The sequence below is a fragment of the Palaemon carinicauda genome, chromosome 12, assembly GCF_036898095.1.
Source record: "Palaemon carinicauda isolate YSFRI2023 chromosome 12, ASM3689809v2, whole genome shotgun sequence".
Taxonomy (NCBI): Eukaryota; Metazoa; Arthropoda; class Malacostraca; order Decapoda; family Palaemonidae; genus Palaemon; species Palaemon carinicauda.
In genome coordinates this window covers 150,981,282-151,006,281 of record NC_090736.1, presented here as the reverse complement: position 1 = coordinate 151,006,281, position 25,000 = coordinate 150,981,282, and the positions used below count along the sequence as shown (strand labels likewise).

At 36.7% G+C, this 25,000-nt stretch overlaps 1 protein-coding gene across 1 annotated transcript in view; it reads right to left on the bottom strand.

Moving 5' to 3' along the window:
• The window catches only part of LOC137651136 (lens fiber major intrinsic protein-like), an 83,199-nt gene that overhangs the window by 27,544 nt on the left and 30,655 nt on the right, over nucleotides 1–25,000 (bottom strand). Inside the window, exon 4 of the mRNA XM_068384273.1 lies at nucleotides 10,388–10,542. Within this exon, the coding sequence (XP_068240374.1) occupies nucleotides 10,388–10,542 (155 nt within the window). The remainder of the gene's footprint in view (nucleotides 1–10,387; nucleotides 10,543–25,000) is intronic.

Sequence of the window (25,000 nt, the reverse complement as noted above, 5' to 3'; positions counted from 1 at the left end):
GTTTTCATTGACTTTAGAATTCTCTTCTTGTTTTCATTGAATTTAGAATTCTAGAATTCTCTTCTTTTGTCTTCATTAACTTTAGAATTTTAGAATTCTCTTATTTTGTTTTCATATGACATCAGAATTCTAAATTTCACTTCTTTTGTTTTCATTGTCTTCAGATTTTTAGAATTTTCTTCTTTTGTTTTCATATGACTTCAGAATTCTAGAATTCTCTTTTGTTTTCATTGTCTTTAGAATTTTAGAATTCTCTTCGTTTTAATTGCCTTTGAAATTTTAGAATTCTCATCTTCTGTTTTCATTGACTTTAGAATTTTAGAATTCTCTTCTTGTGTTTTCATTGAATTTAGAATTCTAGAATTCTCTTCTTTTGTTATCATTGTCTTTAGAATTTTAGAATTCTCTTATTTTGTTTTCATATGACTTCAGAATTCTAGAATTCTCTTCTTTTGTTTTCATTGTCAAAAGAATTTAGAATTTTCTTCTTTTGTTTTCATATGACTTCAGAATTCTAAATTTCTCTTCTTTTGTTTTCATTGTCTTTAGAATTTTCTTCTTTTGTTTTCATTGCCTTTAGGATTTTTTAATTATCTTCTTTTGTTTTCATTGTCTTTAAAATTTTAGAATTCTCTTCTTATTTTCAATAAATTTTAGAATTCTATAATTCTCTTCTTTTCTTTTCACTGTCTTTAGAATTTTAGAATTCTCTTCTTTCGTTTTCATTCACTTTAGAATGCTATTCTTTAATTTTCATTGATTTTATAATTTTAGAATTCTCTGCTTTTGTTTTCATTGACTTTGGAATTTTTGAAATCTTTTCTTTAGTTTTAATTGACTTTGAAATTTTAGAATTCTCTTCTTTTGTTTTCATTGTGTTTAGAATTTTAGAATTCTCTTCTTAGGTTTTAATTGCCTTTGAAATTTTAGAATTCTCCTCTTCTGTTTTTCTTGAATATAGAATTTTAGAACTGTTTTGTTTTCGTTAAGTTTTATAATTCTCTTCTATTGTTTCCATTGACTTTAGAATTTTAGAATTTTTGTTTTCATTGACTTTAGAATTCTCCTTTTCTGTTTTCGTTGACTTTAGAATGATAGAATTCTCTTCTTCAAGTTTAGGAATTCTTTTTTCCCTCTATATTCCCTAACCATCACATTCAATTCATCAGAACTAAGCTCCACTATTTTTCCCTCCTAGTTTTCTTTATACAATGACAACACGTTGCCTTCCCCATCGGCCTATTAGATTAAATGAATAAATAGGGAAAATAGTTTTTTTTTTTTTTTTTTTTTTTTTTTTTTTTCAAAATTCATCCTTGCAAATACTTTACTTAAAATATCTACATCTTTCGCACCGTTATCCTTACATTAAGTGGTCGGTTGCCTAATGTCTTCTATCAAAGTATCCTCTTCCACAAACCTCTTCTCTCCTCACAATCTTTTCTTAAAATTAGGAGAAATTTAATTCGTTTAATAAAAAAAAAAAAAAAAAACATTTCAAGTTGCACTACTACATGGATTTCTTTTGCAAGCAAAAAGGGAAGAAATATCCCAATAGTTTTCATCAAAGGATGCTTGGAAGCTATGAGAAAGGAAGAAATATCCGAATAGTTTTGATCAAAGGATGCTTGGAGGCTATGAGAAAAGAAGAAATACCCGAATAGTTTTGATCAAAGGATGCTTGGAAGCTATGAGAAAGGAAGAAATACCCGAATAGTTTTGATCATAGGATGCTTGGAAGCTATGAGAAGGGAAGAAATATCCCAATAGTTTTCATCAAAGGATGCTTGGAAGCTATGAGAAGGGAAGAAATATCCGAATAGTTTTCATCAAAGGATGCTTGGAAGCTATGCGAAGGGAAGAAATATCCGAATAGTTTTCATCAAAGGATGCTTGGAAGCTATGCGAAGGGAAGAAATATCCGAATAGTTTTCATCAAAGGATGCTTGGAAGCTATGCGAAGGGAAGAAATATCCGAATAGTTTTCATCAAAGGATGCTCGGAAGCTATGCGAAGGGAAGAAATATCCGAATAGTTTTCATCAAAGGATGCTCGGAAGCTATGCGAAGGGAAGAAATATCCGAATAGTTTTCATCAAAGGATGCTCGGAAGCTATGCGAAGGGAAGAAATATCCGAATAGTTTTCATCAAAGGATGCTCGGAAGCTATGCGAAGGGAAGAAATATCCGAATAGTTTTCATCAAAGGATGCTCGGAAGCTATGCGAAGGGAAGAAATATCCGAATAGTTTTCATCAAAGGATGCTCGGAAGCTATGCGAAGGGAAGAAATATCCGAATAGTTTTCATCAAAGGATGCTCGGAAGCTATGCGAAGGGAAGAAATATCCGAATAGTTTTGATCAAAGGATGCTCGGAAGCTATGCGAAGGGAAGAAATATCCGAATAGTTTTGATCAAAGGATGCTCGGAAGCTATGCGAAGGGAAGAAATATCCGAATAGTTTTGATCAAAGGATGCTCGGAAGCTATGCGAAGGGAAGAAATATCCGAATAGTTTTGATCAAAGGATGCTCGGAAGCTATGCGAAGGGAAGAAATATCCGAATAGTTTTGATCAAAGGATGCTCGGAAGCTATGCGAAGGGAAGAAATATCCGAATAGTTTTGATCAAAGGATGCTCGGAAGCTATGCGAAGGGAAGAAATATCCCAATAGTTTTGATCAAAGGATGCTCGGAAGCTATGCGAAGGGAAGAAATATCCCAATAGTTTTGATCAAAGGATGCTCGGAAGCTATGCGAAGGGAAGAAATACCCCAATAGTTTTGATCAAAGGATGCTCGGAAGCTATGCGAAGGGAAGAAATACCCCAATAGTTTTGATCAAAGGATGCTCGGAAGCTATGCGAAGGGAAGAAATACCCCAATAGTTTTGATCAAAGGATGCTCGGAAGCTATGCGAAGGGAAGAAATACCCCAATAGTTTTGATCAAAGGATGCTCGGAAGCTATGCGAAGGGAAGAAATACCCCAATAGTTTTGATCAAAGGATGCTCGGAAGCTATGCGAAGGGAAGAAATACCCCAATAGTTTTGATCAAAGGATGCTCGGAAGCTATGCGAAGGGAAGAAATACCCCAATAGTTTTGATCAAAGGATGCTCGGAAGCTATGCGAAGGGAAGAAATACCCCAATAGTTTTGATCAAAGGATGCTCGGAAGCTATGCGAAGGGAAGAAATACCCCAATAGTTTTGATCAAAGGATGCTCGGAAGCTATGCGAAGGGAAGAAATACCCCAATAGTTTTGATCAAAGGATGCTCGGAAGCTATGCGAAGGGAAGAAATACCCCAATAGTTTTGATCAAAGGATGCTCGGAAGCTATGCGAAGGGAAGAAATACCCCAATAGTTTTGATCAAAGGATGCTCGGAAGCTATGCGAAGGGAAGAAATACCCCAATAGTTTTGATCAAAGGATGCTCGGAAGCTATGCGAAGGGAAGAAATACCCCAATAGTTTTGATCAAAGGATGCTCGGAAGCTATGCGAAGGGAAGAAATACCCCAATAGTTTTCATCAAAGGATGCTCGGAAGCTATGCGAAGGGAAGAAATACCCCAATAGTTTTCATCAAAGGATGCTCGGAAGCTATGCGAAGGGAAGAAATACCCCAATAGTTTTCATCAAAGGATGCTCGGAAGCTATGCGAAGGGAAGAAATACCCCAATAGTTTTCATCAAAGGATGCTCGGAAGCTATGCGAAGGGAAGAAATACCCCAATAGTTTTCATCAAAGGATGCTCGGAAGCTATGCGAAGGGAAGAAATACCCCAATAGTTTTCATCAAAGGATGCTCGGAAGCTATGCGAAGGGAAGAAATACCCCAATAGTTTTCATCAAAGGATGCTCGGAAGCTATGCGAAGGGAAGAAATACCCCAATAGTTTTCATCAAAGGATGCTCGGAAGCTATGCGAAGGGAAGAAATACCCCAATAGTTTTCATCAAAGGATGCTCGGAAGCTATGCGAAGGGAAGAAATACCCCAATAGTTTTCATCAAAGGATGCTCGGAAGCTATGCGAAGGGAAGAAATACCCCAATAGTTTTCATCAAAGGATGCTCGGAAGCTATGCGAAGGGAAGAAATACCCCAATAGTTTTCATCAAAGGATGCTCGGAAGCTATGCGAAGGGAAGAAATACCCCAATAGTTTTCATCAAAGGATGCTCGGAAGCTATGCGAAGGGAAGAAATACCCCAATAGTTTTCATCAAAGGATGCTCGGAAGCTATGCGAAGGGAAGAAATACCCCAATAGTTTTCATCAAAGGATGCTCGGAAGCTATGCGAAGGGAAGAAATACCCCAATAGTTTTGATCAAAGGATGCTCGGAAGCTATGCGAAGGGAAGAAATACCCCAATAGTTTTGATCAAAGGATGCTCGGAAGCTATGCGAAGGGAAGAAATACCCCAATAGTTTTGATCAAAGGATGCTCGGAAGCTATGCGAAGGGAAGAAATACCCCAATAGTTTTGATCAAAGGATGCTCGGAAGCTATGAGAAGGGAAGAAATACCCCAATAGTTTTCACCAAAGGATGCTCGGAAGCTATGAGAAGGGAAGAAATACCCGAATAGTTTTCACCAAAGGATGCTCGGAAGCTATGAGAAGGGAAGAAATACCCGAATAGTTTTCACCAAAGGATGCTCGGAAGCTATGAGAAGGGAAGAAATATCCCAATAGTTTTCACCAAAGGATGCTCGGAAGCTATGAGAAGGGAAGAAATATCCGAATAGTTTTCATCAAAGGATGCTCGGAAGCTATGCGAAGGGAAGAAATATCCGAATAGTTTTCATCAAAGGATGCTCGGAAGCTATGAGAAGGGAAGAAATATCCGAATAGTTTTGATCAAAGGATGCTCGGAAGCTATGAGAAGGGAAGAAATACCCGAATAGTTTTGATCAAAGGATGCTCGGAAGCTATGCGAAAGGAAGAAATACCCGAATAGTTTTGATCAAAGGATGCTCGGAAGCTATGAGAAGGGAAGAAATATCCGAACAGTTTTGATCAAAGGATGCTCGGAAGCTATGAGAAGGGAAGAAATATCCGAACAGTTTTGATCAAAGGATGCTCGGAAGCTATGAGAAGGGAAGAAATATCCGAATAGTTTTCACCAAAGGATGCTCGGAAGCTATGAGAAGGGAAGAAATATCCGAATAGTTTTCACCAAAGGATGCTCGGAAGCTATGAGAAGGGAAGAAATATCCCAATAGTTTTCACCAAAGGATGCTCGGAAGCTATGAGAAGGGAAGAAATATCCCAATAGTTTTCACCAAAGGATGCTCGGAAGCTATGAGAAGGGAAGAAATATCCGAATAGTTTTCATCAAAGGATGCTCGGAAGCTATGAGAAGGGAAGAAATATCCCAATAGTTTTCACCAAAGGATGCTCGGAAGCTATGAGAAGGGAAGAAATATCCGAACAGTTTTGATCAAAGGATGCTCGGAAGCTATGAGAAGGGAAGAAATATCCGAATAGTTTTCACCAAAGGATGCTCGGAAGCTATGAGAAGGGAAGAAATATCCCAATAGTTTTCACCAAAGGATGCTCGGAAGCTATGAGAAGGGAAGAAATATCCCAATAGTTTTCACCAAAGGATGCTCGGAAGCTATGAGAAGGGAAGAAATATCCCAATAGTTTTCACCAAAGGATGCTCGGAAGCTATGAGAAGGGAAGAAATATCCGAATAGTTTTCATCAAAGGATGCTCGGAAGCTATGAGAAGGGAAGAAATATCCCAATAGTTTTCACCAAAGGATGCTCGGAAGCTATGAGAAGGGAAGAAATACCCGAATAGTTTTCACCAAAGGATGCTCGGAAGCTATGAGAAGGGAAGAAATATCCCAATAGTTTTCACCAAAGGATGCTCGGAAGCTATGAGAAGGGAAGAAATATCCCAATAGTTTTCACCAAAGGATGCTCGGAAGCTATGAGAAGGGAAGAAATACCCGAATAGTTTTCACCAAAGGATGCTCGGAAGCTATGAGAAGGGAAGAAATATCCCAATAGTTTTCACCAAAGGATGCTCGGAAGCTATGAGAAGGGAAGAAATATCCCAATAGTTTTCACCAAAGGATGCTCGGAAGCTATGAGAAGGGAAGAAATATCCCAATAGTTTTCACCAAAGGATGCTCGGAAGCTATGAGAAGGGAAGAAATATCCGAATAGTTTTCATCAAAGGATGCTCGGAAGCTATGAGAAGGGAAGAAATATCCGAATAGTTTTGATCAAAGGATGCTCGGAAGCTATGAGAAGGGAAGAAATACCCGAATAGTTTTGATCAAAGGATGCTCGGAAGCTATGCGAAAGGAAGAAATACCCGAATAGTTTTGATCAAAGGATGCTCGGAAGCTATGAGAAGGGAAGAAATATCCGAACAGTTTTGATCAAAGGATGCTCGGAAGCTATGAGAAGGGAAGAAATATCCGAACAGTTTTGATCAAAGGATGCTCGGAAGCTATGAGAAGGGAAGAAATATCCGAACAGTTTTGATCAAAGGATGCTCGGAAGCTATGAGAAAGGAAGAAATATCCGAATAGTTTTCATCAAAGGATGCTTGGAAGCTATGAGAATTCTCTTTTGCATGGCTCTGCAACGCACCATATTAACATGTTCCTTTCATGTTGTTTACTATACTACGGGTCTATGCTAACCTCATGTTGTTTGGTACGCATCTATGTTCACTCCATTTTGTTTGAGGAACCCGGGCAGTTACCAACTCCATTTCTGCCTTTCAAAGCAACACGAATCTTCCTATGTCGTATCAATGAACTTGTAATGGCCAATAACTTACTTGAAGTTGAATTACGCAGAAAAATATGCATTTTAATACGCGAATACCCCCTCCCCCCCCCCCCTCTCTCTCTCTCTCTCTCTCTCTCTCTCTCTCTCTCTCTCTCTCTCTCTCTCTCTCTCTCGAATGATTTATAGTTATACAGCTTGCTATTGCGTTTTATTTCCCGTCGATAATTACAGCGTCATTTGCCATGGATTAATGTAGTCGGTCAGTGCCCAGGTACAATGAAAGTAAAATTTGAATAGAAATTTTGTGATATAATATAGTTATGGAATATTTTTATAAAGAAAATTCTGCTTTTCCAATCTTGGTTGTAACTTGACTAGCATTAATAATAATAACAAAAATAATATGCTATCAGGAGCATTCTCTATCGATAAACTGAATGAGTAAAGTATTTAACATGATACAATACATACCAAGGGAATTTTCAAAATTTGGCTACATCGTATAAGTATGTACATATAAATTGCAGCCTTTTTCGTCCACTGCAGGACAACGGCCTCACACGTGCCCTTATTCATGTCTGGGGTTTGGTCAGTTTGCCTGACCACTCTGGCCACAGCGGATTGGTGATGGTGGAAGACTTTAGTTTGATCGCTCACAGTAAACTAACTTAGTATGGGGGGCCCTGAGTAGTACAGCTTTGCTGATCGTAGAGATAAACAAACCCTTTCACCACATCAAGGTATATATATATATATATATATATATATACATATATATATATATATATATATATATATATATATATATATATATATACATATATATATACATACATATAATATATATATATATATATATATATATATATATATATATATATATATATATATATACAGAGAGAGAGAGAGAGAGAGAGAGAGAGAGAGAGAGAGAGAGAGAGAGAGAGAGAGAGAGAGAGAGAGAGAGAGAGAGAGGGGCGGGTCTTATTGGTCACCAAATCTTGTTTGGGGAGAAACTCTTCCCCAAGAAGTGGGTTAAAAAAAATCATTGACATCGTTAAAGGTTTTAAAGGTCGCTCATGAATGGCAGAGACAAGGGACAGTGACATTGCCCTAGCAATCAGGACAATGCCCTAGAGACTGACCATATATTATATGATTAACACCCAAGCCTCCTCTCCACCCAAGCTAGGACCAAGGAAGGCCAGGCAGTGGCTGCTGATGACTCAGCAGATAGACCTATAGGCTCCCCCAAACCCCCAACCTTAGCTCACAAGGATGGTAAGGTTGCAGACACAATGGCACTAACAAGTCTTATCGGGACTCGAACCTCAGTCTGGTAAACATTCTAATTCTCCTAGTAATCACCGTTTTGACTTTTCTTTTTCATCATCATTAATGGTTCTTATTTTTTACTCCCATCAGCGTTTTTTTCCTTGTTTTACATTTTCATCACTGCCAATATGTGAATCGTTTTCATCTTCATCGTCAACGTTTCTACTTTCTCATCCTCATACGTTTTTACCATTTCATCTCCATCAACGTTTACACTATTTCCCCCTCAAACAACATCCTTGCATTTTCACCTATATCATAAACGTTTACCTTTTTACTCTCATCAATGTTCTTACATTTCCCCCTTATCGTCATTAACGTTTCTAGATTTTCATTCGCTCCATCCTGAACGTTTTTTAACGTCAGACTTTTCCTTCCACAGTGCCGACAGTCGCGAAAACCAGTTATCTCTCCAATCTCTTCCGTCTGGTGCACTTTTCGCTTGAATTCTCAAATCTGCTCTGGATCTTTATCGACCCTTTTTTTCCACCAATTTCTTTTCCTTTTTTTTTTCAGTCTCGTTACTCCTATGTCTACTTTCTTATCGTTTCTTTAGGGCGCCAAACATCAGGGCTTACGTATCTTAATTGGCTTACGCCAATGGTGTGGTTTGAGTGTATGATGCATTTCGTGACTTTAATCGTAAAACTAAGAGATGCTCTCTTGGACTGGTTATTATTATTATTATTATTATTATTATTATTATTACTAGCTAACCTACAACCCTAGTTGGAAAAGCAAGATACTGTAAGCTTAAGAGCTTCAACAAGGAAAAATTGCCCAGTGAGGAAAGGAAATAAGGAAACAAATAAACTAAAAGAGAAGTAATAAACAATTAAAACAAAATATTTTAAGAACAGTAATAACATTAAAACAGAACTTAGATATATATACTAGAAAAAAGACTTATGTCAGCCTGTTCAACACAAAAACATTAGCTACAAGTTTGAACTTTTGAAGTTCCGCCGATTCAACTACCTGATTAGGAAGATCATTCCAGAACTTGTTACAGATTGAATTAGCGTAAAATATAAAAAAACGATAATTGCTACGTCAGATAAAATAACTATAAGTTACACGTTGTATTCAAATATTCATCAAGTGAATTTTGTGGTTTTAAGTCAACATATCTGATTAACCACTCGTGCTTTACACTAAATGAGATTTATAGAAATCAATATATTTCATTTTTCTAGTAAGTTTTGGGTTACTTGTGGCTATAAGTCCATTTGGTTCTTCTTTCATTCTTCATTGTTTCCTTTTATTTCTTACATTATTTCTTCTACGTTATTGTTAAACATGTAAAGCTCTTTTTTCAATATTACAAACATTGAACAGCTTTTTATTTCCTTGTTTCCGTTCCTCGCTGGGTTATTTTTCCCAGTTGGAGCTCTTGAGCTTATAGCATCATGCTTTTCCAACTAGGGTTGTACCTTAGCAGGTAATAACAATAATATAACGAAAGAGGATAATGGCAAAAGAATTGAATAATAACAATAACATATTTCCAAAACGTACCGATGGGAGTTGATCTAATCTATGGAATGCTGTTTTCCTTATAAGAATTAATATTGAAACCAGCTTTTCCTGCTAGAAATTAAAGGGCATTCAAATGACCCTATTATAGCCAAAAAGTTACGGAGAATACAGACTATGAAGTTTCACTTTTTTTGGAAAAATACGATTGACTGATCAAGTACGTTGTCTTGTAGTCACAATTTTCAACTAAATAAACGGAGGTAATTTCTCAGTAAAGATTACTAGAACAGTTAGAGATTTTCATTTCAAACTAGAGGGGCACTCAGTAGAGAGCATGCTTTCACCACGCCAACTAGTCATATGTACTTCGATGTATTTTCTCCAAAATCTAATATATTTGTTCTTGGGTCATACCCCACATGTCCAACAAGTTTCGTTGAAATTGGCTATGTAGATTTCTGCGTAGGTTAATATTTTTTACAAAAAAAAAAAAAAAAAAAAAATAATAATAAACTAACAAAATATTTGCCATTTACTCAAGATTGCGATTATTTTCAAACTACTGTTGCTTACTTGTACTTCGATGTACTTTAACCTAAATGTTACAGATTCATTCTTGGGCCATAACCAACATGACCACCAAGTTTGGTCAAAATCGCTACAGTAGTTTTTGTGTGAAGTTGCTCAAAACAAACAAATGAATAAACTAAACAGACAGGGGTGAATTCATACCCTTAGCAAAATCATCGATTTTAGCGAAAACAATAACTTAATTTACAGGCTATTCAGAGGAGCAACAACAGGTACAGGCATCAGCCCTCAACTGACCTTCCTTGTGACGAGCAGTGCAATAGACGTGGGCGGAGATATGTGGGCGCTTCTGACGGCCCAGCTGACGGCACCCATGACCACCCCATGACCCAAGGCCCATCGTACCGCCCAACCCCATCCTGTCTCGGTGACGATGTCGTCTATGGTCCCAACTGAAAATCAAAAAAGGTAGTTAGATGTTAACACTAAATGAGTCTAAGAAATCCCGCTTCAAGGGGCATTGAAGACGGCGCATCAGGCATCCGACCCTGTAATGTAAGACTAACGGTGGGAAAGAAGGCGTTGGAGAGGTCGCATCAGGGAACCGACCCCTTAATGTAAGGATAACGGTGGGAAAGAAGGCATTGGAGAGGTCGCTCAGGGAACCGACCCCTTAATGTAAGGATACCGGTGGGAAATAAGTCATTGAAGAGGGCGCATCAGGCAACCGCCCCTTTAATGTAGGGATAAAGGTGGGAAAGAAGACATTGGAGAGGGAGCATCGAGCAACCGACCGTTTAATGTAGGGATAAAGGTGGGAAAGAAGACGTTGGAGAGGGCGCATCAGGCAGCCGACCCCTTAATGTGGGGATAAAGGTGGGAAAGAAGACGTTGGAGAGGGCGCATCAGGCAGCTGACCCTTTAATGTAGGGATAAAGGTGGGAAAGAAGGCGTTGGAGAGGTCGCATCAGGCAATCCACCCTTTAATGTAGGGATAAAGGTGGGAAAGAAGACATTGGAGAGGGCACTTCAGGCAACCAATCCTTTAATGTAGGGATAAAGGTGGGAAAGAAGACATTGGAGAGGGAGCATCAGGCAACCGACCCTTTAATATAAGGACACCGGTGGGAAAGAAGACATTGGAGAGGGAGCATCAGGCAACCGACCCTTTAATGTAAGGACACCGGTGGGAAAGAAGACATTGGAGAGGGAGCAACAGGCAACCGACCCCTTAACGTAAATATAACGGTGGGAAAGAAGCAGTGCATGCTAGCGCTGTCATGATCATTGCAACATGCAGCATTGATATAAATTCAATGCAACATCCAAATAAACTACTATTACGTTACTTCTGTGTTTTTATTGATGGTAATCTGGTTGTTATAACTCGCTAAATTGAGCACGGCAGAAAGCTTTTGTCCCAGAATTCGACAGAAAGCTTCAGTCCCAGAATCCAAGAGGGAGAGGGAGGGGTAAAGGGAAGCTGCTCCCCTCCCTCCTCCCCTCTTTTAAGCAATTCACGAGATTCACAACTGGATTAATGGCCAGGTTTTCGTATTGTCTCCCCTCGGTCCCTCGGGTGTTATGGAGTGCAAAGGTCTGTTTTAAATACTTTATGAGGGTTGGTGCCACTGACTGAGACATGAAAGCCTATTTTTTTTTTCTTTTCTAATTTCTCTATTTCTATATTTCCTATAATTCTCACGTTTTTATACAATTGTGAATAGTTTTTTCAAAGGAATCTATTTGCTCTTTTTTATATTTCTCTCCATGGGAGGGAAAGGTATTGTTTTTGGTGCCACTGACTGAGACATGAAAGCCTATTTTTTTTTTGTCTTTTCTTTTCTAATTTCTCTATTTCTATATTTCCTATAATTCTCACGTTTTTATATAATTGTGTATAGTTTCTTCAAAAGAATCTATATGCTCTTTTTTATATTTCACTTCATGAGAGGGAAATGTATTGTTTTATCTTGATGTTTCTTCTCCTGCTGCTGTCAAATCTTCAGATCAATTCATTTCAGTCATTTCAGGGGCAAATGACCTGAAGTTTGGCAAAAAGGTAGAGTGGGCAAATACATAGGTGAGTTTAAAAATGGTTTTTGATACATACATTTAAATAATTTAATTGATTTTTTTTTTTTTTGCCATTTTCTGATAAAAATGTATATTATGGTCTCCTGTGCCCTGGTAACATAACCGAATGACCTAAAATTTGGCAGGGAGGTGTCTTAGACAAATACCAATAGGAAGTCATCAACATTTTTGGCATATGTTTGTTCGAATTGGTTAATTTTGCCATTTTTTCCACATTTTTAGACCAAAATTATACATTTTCGGCTCGTGTGCCCTCATATTTACATCAAAGGACCTAAAATTTCATATGAGGTTACCTTGGATATATGTTCATAGAATGAAAGTCCCATTTTTCGTTTCGTATACATCACTTCAAAATGATGAATTTTAGTGATATTTCGGCTATTTATTGACAAATAAATATGCATTTTTTGCTCCTATGCCATGGTATTTAAACAATATGACCTGAAAATTTGTATGGAAATGCCTACAAAATATGCACATAGAACGTTATTCAAAATATTTGCATACACCACTTCAGAATGATTTCTTGTAACTATTGGGGATCCATTTCTGGAAAATATTAATATGGGCCAGTCTATGGTTGCCTGGGGGAGAGAGATGGAGTGAAACACGCTGTATTTGCTTGGCAAATGTTGTATTTGTAACTTGAATTATATCTTGATTTCGCTTTTCATTATCATTGGTGATGGTTTACAACAACTTTGAAATGAAACTTTTTGGTGTGCAGTTCTTATTTCAACTTTACACACACACACACACACACACACACACACATATATATATATATATATATATATATATATATATATATATATATACATATATATACATATACATATATATATATATATATATATATATATATATATATATATATATTATATATATATTATATATACATATTATATATATATAATATATATACATATATATATGTATATATATATATATCATCATCATCATCATCATCTGCTGTTTATGGTCTTTCTTAGCAGTCTACACCGGCAAATTTTCTTAGCTCGTTTTTCTATCGTCTTCTTTTCCTTCCCATTGCCTCTTTTAATCTCTAGGGACCCATTTTGTTATTCTTAATGTCCATCTATTATCTGTCCTTTTCATTATATGTCCTGCTGATTTTCCCTTCTATTTCTTTATATGTTGATATTTTCTCTACTTTAGTTTGCTCTCGTATCCATGTTGCTCTTTTTTCTGTTTCTTAGTGTTATTCCCACCTTTATAAATACTTTATATGTTACTGAGAGTAGAGTAAATTTTATATATATATATGCATATACACACACATATATGTATGTATATAATTATGCATATATATATACATACATTATATATATATATATATATATATATATATATATATATATATATATATATATATATATATATATATATATATGTATATATATATATATGTATATATATATGTATATATATATATATATATATATATATATATATATATATATATATATATATATGATATGATATTTAACGTTAGATTATATCTTAATATCCATATATAAAGTTTAATCAAGACCTTAGATTACCCCCTTTCATTTCCAGCCTAGCAACTGGAATTAATTCATTTTCAACGGCCCCATACAGTATATTGCTTCACATACATCAACATTTTTAAACTTAAATAGTAATAATAATAACCATTCATCGCTAAAGCGAGAGAGAGAGATGCAAAATATCAATCTGAATAATTATGAGAGCATAAACAGTTGCTTGCGTAGTCGACTCCTGATTGCTATTAACAAGGAGCGTAGGCGATGGTCATTAATTGTATGTAAACACTAATGTAAATTCCTTACAGTCAAGGTTCGTTTATGTGCAGTGTATGTCACTATCATCATCGTCTTCAGCCTTTACTAGTCCAATGCAAAGCAAAGGCCTCAGACATGTCCTTCCACTTGCGTCTGTTCATGGTTATTCTATGACAGTTCACACGCGCAAATTTTCTTTGCTCGTAATTCCATCGTCTTCTCTTCCTTCCCCTGGTTCGTTTGCAATCTTTAAGGACCCATTCTGCCGTTCTTAATGCTGATCTATTGTCTGTCATTTTCGTTATATGCCCTGTCCATGGTCACTTCTTTTTATTTTTTACATGTTCTTAGAATATACTTCTACTTTAGCTTCCTCTCATATCCATGTTGTTCATTTTCTGTCGCTTAGTGTTATTCCCATCATTATTCTTTCCATATCTCTTTGAGTTGTAACTCGTGGATTTCATCAGGGCTATAATGGCCAAACGATGACAACGCTCAGGAGAAGACCTCAAGCCCACTACAATAACGGGGCCATACACCAGAATTTCGTTGATGCACATGACAAGAAACCTCTATTGTAGGGCCTTATCAGGGACACAGATGTTGTTCACGAGAAGGATCACTACGGGAGGCTGGTGATTGCTGGAACAGTGTGCATCAAACTGCAGCAGTCTGTTATGAACGATCAAGCTTCAGGGTGAATGTATTTCGTTGGGACAGGTGTAGTTTCTTATTACTTGATAAATTGATTTTATTTATGGGGAAGTTATTGTTTATTTTTGTTTGAAATGTGATATGAAGCTAGTTTTATGATTTAAGAAATATTATGATTAAGTGCCAGGAGTGAAGCCGGTTGGGAAGCAAACATATTGTTGACACTGAATCTTCGTTTAAGTAAGCTAAGAATACGGCAGTCTAAGGGAAGGGGGGAGGGGGTTACCGGGACTGTCCCCGGTAGGTAAGTCGGTAAGGTTACGGTTCCTAGGTTAGTAGGTTAGATTAGGTTAGGTGGGGAACCTTAAGTTAGGTGGTGTTCTTGTGTTTGTTTCTCTTTTGATTTTTTTTTCAGCCATAACGTTTGAAAGTTTAGAAAGACTCCAAAATTTCCTTAGAGTATATTCTCCCTTCTAGGAAGAGGAAATTCTGCACTATGCCTCCAGAACTTATCCTGGAGCCTTTAGAACTAGTGTTTTTATATATCTAAGATGAGATAGAATTTAAGTTTGTTTCTTTTATTGCATATGACATATGAATAATTGCAATAAGAAAACTCTGTATAAATTGTGGTGGCCTATTAGAAACATTCCTGGCTGGTATTCTGCCGGACTCGGATTCGAGATCCGTTCATGCTCGATAATTTCTTGTAGTGTCTGCAACCTCACTATCCATGTGAGCTAAGGAGTGGGGGGGGGGTGTTAAGCCAATATGTCTACATGCTGAGTAATCAGCAGCCATTACCTGGCCTTCCATGGTCCTAGCTTGGGTTGTGCAGGGCTTGGAGGCTGGTCATATGTATATATGTTCAGTCTCTTAGGGAATATCCTGTTAGCTAGGATATTGTCACTGCCCCTTGCCTCTGCTATTCCTAAGCTGTCTTTAAGCCTTTAAATCTAGATAGGTATCAAGAAGAGATACTTTTAGGGAGACCTTCCAGTAATAACTACACTTGAACAAATATTTCTAATTTACCTGACGATGAATTTCTTTTATTTCCAGATCTGGAAATTAATTTTTATTCTACACATAAGGAAAGCATCGAGTTCATCTTGCTTTTGCCTGACATGAACATCTCGTGTTTCTCGTTCTTATTTCTAATGTGGATTATAATGCGTCTTTACACACGAAACTTATTCATCGTCAGTTTTGTTTAGCAATGAAATTATTTATCTATAACGACTGTTCTTAATTTTCTCGCATCATATCAATACATCACCAACAACAAATGTAGCCGTTTCCAGTCCACTGCAGGACAATGGCCTCAGGCATGTCCTTTGTCATGCCTAGGGTTTAGTTTTCATCACCACGCTGGCCACAGCGGATTGGTGACGGTGGGAGACTTTAGTCTGATCGCTCACAGATAACCAACCTATTATGAGTGGCCCTGACTAGTAAAACACTGCTAATCATAGCGATACATGAACCCTTAGGTATCCTCACTAAATACATCACCAGTGTTGTTTAAAATGTGAAACTAATTCATCGACAGTTATCTTTACTTTCTAAACCCCGAAAATAAAACCAAACCTGATCATTATAGTTTTAATTCTTCTTGAATGAAATTTCCCTTTGCCACCCAAATATAATACCCCGAATAAATTTCACATTGACAAATAATACAATCATTACATATAAAAATCAAACTATATATCAGTTTAGTGAGATCGGTGTTATTGTATGGACATAAGTCATGGTATGACAATGAAACAATCTCCAATAGATTCAGTAGATTTGAGAACAGAGCCCTCAGAAGGATGTTGGGAGTTGAATGGCAGGACAGGATTAGAAATGAAACTACAAGAGAGATTACTCGAGTGCCATATGTGGATGAGATCATGATGAGGGGTAGATGGAGATGGTTTGAGCATGCTCTTCGCACTCCCCAAGGGAGATTAGTTCACCAAACGTTCAGCTGGGCTTTACAAGGAACTAGAAGAGTTGGAAGACCCAGGCCAACATGGCTGAGGACTATGAAGCGCGAAGTAGATGATGAATGGAGAAGTGTTGATTTAAAAGCTCAAGATAGAGACGACTGACGACATCTAACCGAGGCCCTTTGCGTCAATAGGCGTAAGAGGAGGAGATGATGATGAGATTATATTTCATTGATTGGTGTATAGAAAGTGAATAAAACGCTGTATTGAAATGAAAAAAATGGAGTAACATAATTGCACGAAGAATCTATTAATAACGTTGAAATAATCATTTCATGGTGTAAATATTGATTTGCAGAGCCAAAGACGGAACGCCAGCAATACCCCCAATGGAATGTAATGATGCGACCTAACGCTCAAATACCAATGTAGAGAATCACTCCTACTTTAATGAAACCGATTGGAACTCGCACGATAACAACAAACCACCGCCTATCCCCTTCGCCTGCAGTCAGCCACAACCCTCTTCTAACCCCCCCCCCCCTGGTCTGACTATCCCTCTACTGTCCCCCTCTGGACCTCCCCTGTCAGGGCATTCGTTGCAAAATATTCCCTTTGGATATGGTGTCAGACCTTGGTGTCAGTAACAAGGGATTTTTGGGATCTAATCGAGGGTGGAAGGGGAGGGGGTAGAGGGTTGCTTACAGTAGTTTCATCCTTTTTACTGAAGGGGCAAGGAGGGGGAGGGTAAGATGTAGGGGGAGAGGAAAGCGGCATTATCCCCAGCATTCCCCCATCTCTGTTTAGAAGACTGGGAGGAAGAAAATTTGCTGTAGTAGGCAAACCCGCTACGTAATTCACAAGGAGGGGGACGGGATCAGTAGGGGGGAGGTAAGTGGTCCTCCTCCCCCAGCAGAACCCCCCCCCCCATCCCCTTCCTCTAAATTTCGTGAGGGGGGGGAAGGTGGATTAGAAGGCACAAGAACTTAAACGAAATAAAAAAAAAAGAAATAAAAGTTCTGCGAATCCGCCGAGACTACGAGAAGCTCAGCAGAGCGTGAAACTGATGCTGGGGAGAAGAAGAAGAAGAAGACGACGAGAGAACCTGGAGTCACAGCTTTAATACTCTCTCTCTCTCTCTCTCTCTCTCTCTCTCTCTCTCTCTCTCTCTCTCTCTCTCTCTCGACGAGATTCAGCATTAGTATGTGGGAAATGGGAAAGGAATAGAGGGATACTGAGCAAATAGACGAGGAGGGAAGAATAAAGGGATGCGTAGCAAAAAATCAGGATGGAGAGGTGTGAGAAGGAAGGCGGAGAATGGGGAGGGGAAGGAAAAGAGGGAGAGAAATTAGAGGGAAAGATTGAAGGAGGTGGGAAGGAAGAGGAGGAAAGGAGGTTGAAGAAAAGAGGGAGGGCTCAGACGAGGAAGAAGAAGAGGAGGAAAGAGACAGAGGAGGAGGAAAGGAGATAGCGGTAAAGAAGAAGAAGAAGAAGAATGTGCTAGGAAGAAGGATGAGATAGAAAGGAAATGGAGGAAAAGGGAAGGAATGTAAAAGTGAGAAGAGGAAAAAGAAGTAGAATAAGAAAAAGCTGGTAAAGAAAAGGAAATAGATAAAAAAAATATTGACGCAAAAAATAAGGAAGGAGAGAGAGAGAGAGAGAGAGAGAGAGAGAGAGAGAGAGAGAGATGCCGGAAGTCAGACCTGGCGGTTGGCACTGACTGGAAGGGTCTGTTTAGAAGAGGATTGACTCTGGAAGGGACTGGAAGGAGAGTATGGGAGGTCGATGAGATGGTGACGTAATGGGAAGAGCAGATCCAGGCATTGTTTACTTTTGTATCAGTTGTTTATTTTTGTTTGTTTTGTTTACGTTTGTTTGTGTTGGTTCTGAACGGAAGGAAGACAGTTTTTTCGACATTCTAATTAGTTTATTATTAGTGTTGGTTGTTCTCATATGTGGAATATTCATTATTTGTGATGGTTATTCTCATATATGGAATATTCATTATTCGTGTTGGTTATCTTGATATGTGGAATATTCATTATTCGTGTTGGTTATCTTAATATGTGGAATATTCATTATTCGTGTAGGTTATCTTGATATGTGGAATATTCATTATTCGTGTAGGTTATCTTAATATGTGGAATATTCATTATTCGTGTTGGTTATCTTGATATGTGGAATATTCATTATTCGTGTAGGTTATCTTAATATGTGGAATATTCATTATTCGTGTTGGTTATCTTAATATGTGGAATATTCATTATTCGTGTAGGTTATCTTGATATGTGGAATATTCATTATTCGTGTAGGTTATCTTAATATGTGGAATATTCATTATTCGTGTTGGTTATCTTGATATGTGGAATATTCATTATTCGTGTAGGTTATCTTAATATGTGGAATATTCATTATTCGTGTAGGTTATCTTAATATGTGGAATATTCATTAGTCGTGTTGGTTATCTTAATATGTGGAATATTCATTATTCGTGTAGGTTATCTTAATATGTGGAATATTCATTATTCGTGTTGGTTATCTTAATATGTGGAATATTCATTATTCGTGTAGGTTATCCTCATATGTGGAATATTCATTATTCGTGTTGGTTGTCCTCATATGTGGAATATTCATTATTTGTGATGGTTATCCTCATATCTGGAATATTCATTATTCGTGTTGGTTGTCCTCATATGTGGAATATTCATTATTCGTGTTTCGTTGTCCTCATATGCAAAATATTCATTATTCGTGTTGGTTGTCCTCATATGTGGAATATTCATTATTCGTGTTTCGTTGTCCTCATATGCAAAATATTCATTATTCGTGTTGGTTGTCCTCATATGTGGAATATTCATTATTTGTGATGGTTATCCTCATATCTGGAATATTCATTATTCGTGTTGGTTGTCCTCATATGCAAAATATTCATTATTCGTGTTGGTTGTCCTCATATGTGGAATATTCATTATTCGTGTTTCGTTGTCCTCATATGCAAAATATTCATTATTCGTGTTGGTAGTCCTCATATGTGGAATATTCATTATTCGTGTTTCATTGTCCTTATATGTGGAATATTCATTATTCGTGTAGGTTATCCTCATATGTGGAATATTCATTATTCGTGTTGGTTGTCCTCATATGTGGAATATTCATTATTTGTGATGGTTATCCTCATATGTGGAATATTCATTATTCGAGTTTTTTGTCCTCATATGCAAAATATTCATTATTCGTGCTGGTTGTCCTCATATGTGGAATATTCATTATTCGTGTTTCGTTGTCCTCATATGCAAAATATTCATTATTCGTGTTGGTTGTCCTCATATGTGGAATATTCATTATTCGAGTTTTTTGTCCTCATATGCAAAATATTCATTATTCGTGTTGGTTGTCCTCATATGTGGAATATTCATTATTCGTGTTTCATTGTCCTTATATGTGGAATATTCATTATTCGTGTTTCATTGTCCTCATATGTGGAATATTCATTATTCGTGTTTCATTGTCCTTATATGTGGAATATTCATTATTCGTGTTTCATTGTCCTTATATGTGGAATATTCATTATTCGTGTTGGTTGTCCTCATATGTGGAATATTCATTATTCGAGTTTTTTGTCCTCATATGCAAAATATTCATTATTCGTGTTGGTTGTCCTCATATGTGGAATATTCATTATTCGTGTTTCATTGTCCTCATATGTGGAATATTCATTATTCGTGTTGGTTGTCCTCATATATGGAATATTCATTATTCGTGTTTCGTTGTCCTCATATGTGGAATATTCATGTTTCGTTGCTCTCATATGTGGAATATTCATTACTTGTGTTGGTTGCCCCCATATGTGGAATATTCATTATTCGTGTTTCGTTGTCCTTATATGTGGAATATTCATTATTCGTGTTGGTTGTCCTCATATGTGGAATATTCATTATTCGTGTTTCATTGTCCTCATATGTGGAATATTCATTATTTGTGTTGGTTGTCCTCATATGTGGAATATTCATCGTTCATGTTGGTTGTCCTCATATGTGGAATTTTCATTATTCGTGTTTCGTTGCCCTCATATGTGGAATATTCATTATTTGTGTTGGTTGTCCTCAAATGTGGAATATTCATTATTCGTGTTTCGTTGTCCTCATATGTGGAATATTCATCATTCGTGTTTCATTGTCCTCATATGTGGAATATTCATCATTCGTGTTGGTTGGCCTCATATGTGGAATATTCATTATTCGTGTTTCGTTGCCCTCATATGTGGAATATTCATTATTCGTGATTCGTTGCCCTCATATATGGAATATTCATTATTCGTGTTGGTTGTCCTCATATGTGGAATATTCATCATTCGTGTTGGTTGGCCTCATATGTGGCATATTCATTATTCGTGTTTCGTTGTCCTCATATGTGGAATATTCATTATTTGTGTTTCGTTGTCCTCATATGTGGAATATTCATTATTCGTGTTTCGTTGTCCTCATATGTGGAATATTCATTATTCGTGTTTCGTTGTCCTTATATGTGGAATATTCATTATTCGTGTTGGTTGTCCTCATATGTGGAATATTCATTATTCGTGTTTAGTTGTCCTCATATGTGGAATATTCATTATTCGTGTTTCGTTGTCCTTATATGTGGAATATTCATCATTCGTGTTGGTTGGCCTCATATGTGGCATATTCATTATTCGTGTTTCGTTGTCCTTATATGTGGAATATTCATTATTCGTGTTGGTTGTCCTCATATGTGGAATTTTCATTATTCGTATTTCGTTGCCCTCATATGTGGAATATTCATTATTTGTGTTGGTTGTCCTCAAATGTGGAATATTCATTATTCGTGTTTCGTTGCCCTCATATGTGGAATATTCATTATACGTGTTTCATTGTCCTCATATGTGGAATATTCATCATTCGTGTTGGTTGGCCTCATATGTGGAATATTCATTATTCGTGTTTCGTTGCCCTCATATGTGGAATATTCATTATTCGTGTTTCGTTGCCCTCATATGTGGAATATTCATTATTCGTGTTGGTTGTCCTCATATATGGAATATTCATTATTTGTGTTTCGTTGTCCTCATATGTGGAATATTCATTATTCATGTTTCGTTGCTCTCATATGTGGAATATTCATTATTCGTGTTTCGTTGCCCTCATATGTGGAATATTCATCATTCGTGTTGGTTGGCCTCATATGTGGCATATTCATTATTCGTGTTTCGTTGCCCTCATATGTGGAATATTCATTATTTGTGTTGGTTGTCCTCAAATGTGAAATATTCATTATTCGTGTTTCGTTGCCCTCATATGTGGAATATTCATTATTCGTGTTTCATTGTCCTCATATGTGGAATATTCATCATTCGTGTTGGTTGGCCTCATATGTGGAATATTCATTATTCGTGTTTCGTTGCCCTCATATGTGGAATATTCATTATTCGTGTTTCGTTGTCCTTATATGTGGAATATTCATTATTCGTGTTGGTTGTCCTCATATGTGGAATTTTCATTATTCGTGTTTCGTTGCCCTCATATGTGGAATATTCATTATTTGTGTTGGTTGTCCTCAAATGTGGAATATTCATTATTCGTGTTTCGTTGCCCTCATATGTGGAATATTCATTATTCGTGTTTCATTGTCCTCATATGTGGAATATTCATCATTCGTGTTGGTTGGCCTCATATGTGGAATATTCATTATTCGTGTTTCGTTGCCCTCATATGTGGAATATTCATTATTCGTGTTTCGTTGCCCTCATATGTGGAATATTCATTATTCGTGTTGGTTGTCCTCATATATGGAATATTCATTATTCGTGTTTCGTTGTCCTCATATGTGGAATATTCATTATTCATGTTTCGTTGTCCTCATATGTGGAATATTCATTATTCGTGTTTCGTTGCCCTCATATGTGGAATATTCATCATTCGTGTTGGTAGGCCTCATATGTGGCATATTCATTATTCGTGTTTCGTTGCCCTCATATGTGGAATATTCATTATTCGTGTTTCATTGTCCTCATATGCGGAATATTCATCATTCGTGTTGGTTGGCCTCATATGTGGAATATTCATTATTCGTGTTTCGTTGCCCTCATATGTGGAATATTCATTATTCGTGTTTCGTTGCCCTCATATGTGGAATATTCATCATTCGTGTTGGTTGGCCTCATATGTGGCATATTCATTATTTGTGTTTCGTTGTCCTCATATGTGGAATATTCATTATTCGTGTTTCGTTGTCCTCATATGTGGAATATTCATTATTTGTGTTTCGTTGCCCTCATATATGGAATATTCATTATTCGTGTTGGTTGTCCTCATATATGGAATATTCATTATTCGTGTTTCGTTGTCCTCATATGTGGAATATTCATTATTCGTGTTTCGTTGTCCTCATATGTGGAATATTCATTATTCATGTTTCGTTGCCCTCATATATGGAATATTCATTATTCGTGTTGGTTGTCCTCATATATGGAATATTCATTATTCGTGTTTCGTTGTCCTCATATGTGGAATATTCATTATTCATGTTTCGTTGCCCTCATATATGGAATATTCATTATTCGTGTTTCGTTGTCCTCATATGTGGAATATTTATTATTTGTGTTTCATTGCCCTCATATATGGAATATTCATTATTCGTGTTGGTTGTCCTCATATATGGAATATTCATTATTCGTGTTTCGTTGTCCTCATATGTGGAATATTCATTATTCGTGTTTCGTTGTCCTCATATGTGGAATATTCATTATTAATGTTTCGTTGCCCTCATATATGGAATATTCATTATTCGTGTTGGTTGTCCTCATATATGGAATATTCATTATTCGTGTTTCGTTGTCCTCATATGTGGAATATTCATGTTTCGTTGCTCTCATATGTGGAATATTCATTACTTGTGTTGGTTGCCCTCATATGTGGAATATTCATTATTCGTGTTTCGTTGTCCTTATATGTGGAATATTCATTATTCGTGTTGGTTGTCCTCATATGTGGAATATTCATTATTCGTGTTGGTTGTCCTCATATGTGGAATTTTCATTATTCGTGTTTCGTTGCCCTCATATGTGTAATATTCATTATTTGTGTTGGTTGTCCTCATATGTGGAATTTTCATTATTCGTGTTTCGTTGTCCTCATATGTGGAATATTCATTATTTGTGTTTCGTTGCCCTCATATGTGGAATATTCATTATTCGTGTTTCGTTGTCCTCATATGTGGAATTTTCATTATTCGTGTTTCGTTGCCCTCATATGTGGAATATTCATTATTTGTGTTGGTTGTCCTCATATGTGGAATTTTCATTATTCGTGTTTCGTTGTCCTCATATGTGGAATATTCATTATTAATGTTTCGTTGCCCTCATATATGGAACATTCATTATTCGTGTTGGTTGTCCTCATATATGGAATATTCATTATTCGTGTTTCGTTGTCCTCATATGTGGAATATTCATTATTTGTGTTTCGTTGCCCTCATATGTGGAATATTCATTATTTGTGTTTCGTTGCCCTCATATGTGGAATTTTCATTATTCGTGTTTCGTTGTCCTCATATGTGGAATTTTCATTATTCGTGTTTCGTTGCCCTCATATGTGGAATATTCATTATTTGTGTTGGTTGTCCTCATATGTGGAATTTTCATTATTCGTGTTTCGTTGTCCTCATATGTGGAATATTCATTATTAATGTTTCGTTGCCCTCATATATGGAATATTCATTATTAATGTTTCGTTGCCCTCATATATGGAATATTCATTATTCGTGTTGGTTGTCCTCATATATGGAATATTCATTATTTGTGTTTCGTTGTCCTCATATGTGGAATATTCATGTTTCGTTGCTCTCATATGTGGAATATTCATTACTTGTGTTGGTTGCCCTCATATGTGGAATATTCATTATTCGTGTTTCGTTGTCCTTATATGTGGAATATTCATTATTCGTGTTGGTTGTCCTCATATGTGGAATATTCATTATTCGTGTTGGTTGTCCTCATATGTGGAATTTTCAATATTCGTGTTTCATTGCCCTCATATGTGGAATATTCATTATTTGTGTTGGTTGTCCTCATATGTGGAATTTTCAGTATTCGTGTTTCGTTGTCCTCATATGTGGAATATTCATTATTCATGTTGGTTGCCCTCATATGTGGAATATTCATTATTTGTGTTGGTTGCCCCCATATGTGGAATATTCATTATTCGTGTTTCGTTGTCCTCATATGTGGAATATTCATTATTCGTGTTTCGTTGTCCTCATATGTGGAATATTCATTATTCGTGTATCGTTGTCCTCATGTGGAATATTCATTATTCATGTTTTGTTGCTCTCATATGTGGAATATTCATTATTCGTGTTGGTTATCTTTCTATGTTGATACGCATTTTTTTCATAAAACTTTATATTACATAACA